This window comes from Crocuta crocuta, unplaced genomic scaffold (assembly GCF_008692635.1).
Source record: "Crocuta crocuta isolate KB4526 unplaced genomic scaffold, BGI_CrCroc_1.0 scaffold997, whole genome shotgun sequence".
In the NCBI taxonomy this organism is placed as follows: domain Eukaryota; kingdom Metazoa; phylum Chordata; class Mammalia; order Carnivora; family Hyaenidae; genus Crocuta; species Crocuta crocuta.
In genome coordinates this window covers 95,473-100,734 of record NW_027529648.1, presented here as the reverse complement: position 1 = coordinate 100,734, position 5,262 = coordinate 95,473, and the positions used below count along the sequence as shown (strand labels likewise).

The following is a 5,262-nucleotide window of genomic DNA, read 5'->3' as shown; positions in this document are numbered from 1 at the left end:
AGTTTGAAATAGCCTCCCAAATTAAGTGTTAGATTAATGTTAAAGGTTGGATAAAGGTTAGAATTAGAGACATCATTAGGATTAGTGCTAAGATTAGGTTACCATGTTGATTTATGTTAGTATTGCTATATTTGGATTAGAATTAGTTTTAAAGATAGCCTAATGATAGAATTACAGCTGGTATTGAGCATAGGGGAGCATAAGGGAAAGATAGGGTAGAGGAAATGATGGGACACATAAAAATATCATCTAAGTCTGTATACTCAATCAAAAGCCTATTTTTGGTGAACTAAATAATTTTAAATATGCTTATAATTTTTGTCTTAGTATTTCACTTGTTTTCAGGATTAAATTTAGAGGTGGGATTAGTAATTAGGACTGGGGCTGAGTTACAAACGGTTGTTAGGTTGAGTTTAGAATAGAATCAGAGTTTGGATAGGCAATGAAATTAGAGTTAGGGTCAGAGAATAGGACATCAGGGTGGAGGGAAAGAAGCATGGTATCGGGATCATAGAGGATCTGACAGTGGCTTATTTTTGTATTCTAGCCTGTACCTGCTTGGCACTGGTTGAGGCTCACCTTCTTCACTATGGTGGACCCCAGTGGCAATGAATCCAGTGCCACATATTTCATTCTAATAGACCTTCCAGGCTTGGAAAAAGCTCAGTTCTGGTTGGCCTTCCCATTATGCTCCCTCTACCTTATTGCTGTGCTAGGTAACCTGACAGTCATCTACATTGTGCAGACTGAGCACAGCCTACATGAACCCATGTATATTTTTCTTTGCATGCTTTCTGGCCTTGACATCCTTATTTCTACTTCATCTATGCCCAGAATGATGGCCATCTTCTGGTTCAATTCCACCACCATCCAGTTTGAGGCTTGTCTGCTACAAATGTTTGCCATCCACTCCTTATCTGGCATGGAGTCCACTGTACTACTGGCCATGGCCTTTGACCGCTATGTGGCCATTTGTCACCCACTACGACATGCCACAGTGCTAACATTGCCTCGTGTTACCAAGATTGGCATGGCTGCTGTGGTACAGGGTACTGCACTTATGACACCCCTTCCTATCTTCATCAAATGGCTGCCTTTCTGCCGCTCCAACATTCTTTCCCATTCCTACTGCCTACACCAAGATGTCATGAAGTTGCTTGTGCTGTCATCTGTGTCAATATCATCTATGGCCTCATTGTCATCATCTCTGCCATTGGCCTGGACTCACTTCTCATCTCCTTGTCATATCTGCTTATCCTCAAGACTGTGTTGGGCTTGACACGTGAAGCCCAGGCAAAGGCATTTGGCACTTGTGTCTCTCACGTGTGTGCTGTTTTCATATTCTATGTACCTTTCGTATGGTTATCTATGGTGCACCACTTTGGGAAGCAGCATGACTCCCTCCTGCCTGTCATCATGGTCAACACCTACCTGCTTGTTCCTCCTGTGCTCAACCCTATTGTTTACAGAGTCAAGACAAAAGAGATCCGGCAGCACATCCTTCGTCTTTTCCATGCGACCACCCATACTTCAGATCCCTAAGTGTCAGTGAAAACTTCTTTTTCATTCAAAGTTTTTCAATTTAGGTTTTAATATCAACATTTTGGAAGACAGTATTAGGAAAAACCCTCCAACTTCCCTAATAGAAACAAAACTGAACCTTCAAACAGGAAATTGGTTGGAGAAACTCTGTATGGATAGGGGCAACACAACTGTATACTTCCATTCCCTGTTCTTAACTATTATTTTCCCTTTATAATTCTCTCTGTATAATTTTTAAAACCCTGAGGTGTTTGTGGCTGGAGGGTTATTACTTCCCATTTAACCATTTTGTCCAAGTCTCTAATTGCTTGCATTGATAGTCCACAGCATTCTGAGCTGAGGGTTGCATATCTAAGGGACATTGATTAAAAGTTAAACATGGCAAAAGTAAAATAAACACAAGAGCACAATATAATCAGATAATCTTGCTTGAAACTATGATATCCTCTTCAGAATCCCCCAACTGTATTGCATCCCAGGAAAACAGATGTACCTGAATTTCTTTCTTCAAAATGATCTCCACAAAGGATAAATAATTTCTTTTATTCTGGACACCAGCTCTTATGAGGAGGATTAGAAGTAGAACCTTGAAAAGACTACTGTTACCTACATTAATGAAAGATGACACACTCTGTTCTGAGCATTTTCACAGATCATGGACACGTTTCCTTCACTTTCTTATCAACATTTTTATCTGGGTAGGAATATGATTAGTATCACCATTATACCAATGGGGAAATTGATACTTAATGGGTATCAGTGAATTATATGAGGTCTTTTGATACCCATATGGTGGGAAGGGACTGTTAAAGAAACCTGTGAGGTAATGAGTTAGACATTTCAAAAGTCTTGCATTTTTTATGGGAGGTATTTAATTTCCTTCCTCACTCATTTAGTATCACATGTAGGGATTTCCTGTTAATATTGCTGATGGCTTTAATCCCAGTAGTTCCTGGTCCATTTGCCACCATACCTGGGTAGTAGTAGCAGAAATTTGTTTGGAACATNTTTATGTTAGTATTGCTATATTTGGATTAGAATTAGTTTTAAAGATAGCCTAATGATAGAATTACAGCTGGTATTGAGCATAGGGGAGCATAAGGGAAAGATAGGGTAGAGGAAATGATGGGACACATAAAAATATCATCTAAGTCTGTATACTCAATCAAAAGCCTATTTTTGGTGAACTAAATGATTTTAAATATGCTTATAATTTTTGTCTTAGTATTTCACTTGTTTTCAGGATTAAATTTAGAGGTGGGATTAGTAATTAGGACTGGGGCTGAGTTACAAACGGTTGTTAGGTTGAGTTTAGAATAGAATCAGAGTTTGGATAGGCAATGAAATTAGAGTTAGGATCAGAGAATAGGACATCAGGGTGGAGGGAAAGAAGCATGGTATCGGGATCATGGAGGATCTGACAGTGGCTTATTTTTGTATTCTAGCCTGTACCTGCTTGGCACTGGTTGAGGCTCACCTTCTTCACTATGGTGGACCCCAGTGGCAATGAATCCAGTGCCACATATTTCATTCTAATAGACCTTCCAGGCTTGGAAAAAGCTCAGTTCTGGTTGGCCTTCCCATTATGCTCCCTCTACCTTATTGCTGTGCTAGGTAACCTGACAGTCATCTACATTGTGCAGACTGAGCACAGCCTACATGAACCCATGTATATTTTTCTTTGCATGCTTTCTGGCCTTGACATCCTTATTTCTACTTCATCTATGCCCAGAATGATGGCCATCTTCTGGTTCAATTCCACCACCATCCAGTTTGAGGCTTGTCTGCTACAAATGTTTGCCATCCACTCCTTATCTGGCATGGAGTTCACTGTACTACTGGCCATGGCCTTTGACGCTATGTGGCCATTTGTCACCCACTACGACATGCCACAGTGCTAACATTGCCTCGTGTTACCAAGATTGGCATGGCTGCTGTGGTACAGGGTACTGCACTTATGACACCCCTTCCTATCTTCATCAAATGGCTGCCTTTCTGCCGCTCCAACATTCTTTCCCATTCCTACTGCCTACACCAAGATGTCATGAAGTTGCTTGTGCTGTCATCTGTGTCAATATCATCTATGGCCTCATTGTCATCATCTCTGCCATTGGCCTGGACTCACTTCTCATCTCCTTGTCATATCTGCTTATCCTCAAGACTGTGTTGGGCTTGACACGTGAAGCCCAGGAAAAGGCATTTGGCACTTGTGTCTCTCACGTGTGTTGTGTTTTCATATTCTATGTACCTTTCGTATGGTTATCTATGGTGCACCACTTTGGGAAGCAGCATGACTCCCTCCTGCCTGTCATCATGGTCAACACCTACCTGCTTGTTCCTCCTGTGCTCAACCCTATTTTACAGAGTCNTCCTCCTGTGCTCAACCCTATTGTTTACAGAGTCAAGACAAAGGAGATCCGGCAGCACATCCTTCGTCTTTTCCATGTGACCACCCATACTTCAGATCCCTAAGTGTCAGTGAAAACTTCTTTTTCATTCAAAGTTTTTCAATTTAGGTTTTAATATCAACATTTTGGAAGACAGTATTAGGAAAAACCCTCCAACTTCCCTAATAGAAACAAAACTGAACCTTCAAACAGGAAATTGGTTGGAGAAACTCTGTATGGATAGGGGCAACACAACTGTATACTTCCATTCCCTGTTCTTAACTATTATTTTCCCTTTATAATTCTCTCTGTATAATTTTTAAAACCCTGAGGTGTTTGTGGCTGGAGGGTTATTACTTCCCATTTAACCATTTTGTCCAAGTCTCTAATTGCTTGCATTGATAGTCCACAGCATTCTGAGCTGAGGGTTGCATATCTAAGGGACATTGATTAAAAGTTAAACATGGCAAAAGTAAAATAAACACAAGAGCACAATATAATCAGATAATCTTGCTTGAAACTATGATATCCTCTTCAGAATCCCCCAACTGTATTGCATCCCAGGAAAACAGATGTACCTGAATTTCTTTCTTCAAAATGATCTCCACAAAGGATAAATAATTTCTTTTATTCTGGACACCAGCTCTTATGAGGAGGATTAGAAGTAGAACCTTGAAAAGACTACTGTTACCTACATTAATGAAAGATGACACACTCTGTTCTGAGCATTTTCACAGATCATGGACACGTTTCCTTCACTTTCTTATCAACATTTTTATCTGGGTAGGAATATGATTAGTATCACCATTATACCAATGGGGAAATTGATACTTAATGGGTATCAGTGAATTATATGAGGTCTTTTGATACCCATATGGTGGGAAGGGACTGTTAAAGAAACCTGTGAGGTAATGAGTTAGACATTTCAAAAGTCTTGCATTTTTTATGGGAGGTATTTAATTTCCTTCCTCACTCATTTAGTATCACATGTAGGGATTTCCTGTTAATATTGCTGATGGCTTTAATCCCAGTAGTTCCTGGTCCATTTGCCACCATACCTGGGTAGTAGTAGCAGAAATTTGTTTGGAACATTCCCAAACAGTGGCTAGTTTGGAAAATACTAAGGTTATCAGTGGGGGCACTCATAGGATACCTGGAGAGACACTTTATGGAGAAATGTAGTTGAGAACACCTAGAAGCTCATGACAGAAATGGCAGGTCTCTCACAAACCAGGGGTCAAGAGCAGGAAGCATCATGAGGCTGAGCAAGGGCAGTGGACCATGTGGCTAACTGAGAAACAAGGTTAAGGCAAGCATGGCTCCAAAGAAACTG

At 40.4% G+C, this 5,262-nt stretch overlaps 2 protein-coding genes across 2 annotated transcripts; both read left to right on the top strand.

Moving 5' to 3' along the window:
* Positions 1-589: 589 nt before the first annotated feature.
* LOC144230519 (olfactory receptor 51E1-like) lies at positions 590-1,542 on the top strand. The gene is given in 2 exon segments (XM_077762822.1): positions 590-1,151; positions 1,154-1,542. Coding segments are annotated over 2 exon segments (951 nt in total).
* Positions 1,543-3,029: 1,487 nt separating this feature from the next.
* Positions 3,030-4,014, top strand: LOC144230518 (olfactory receptor 51E1-like). Its single transcript, XM_077762821.1, is given in 3 exon segments — positions 3,030-3,396; positions 3,399-3,590; positions 3,593-4,014. Coding segments are annotated over 3 exon segments (981 nt in total).
* Positions 4,015-5,262: the final 1,248 nt, after the last annotated feature.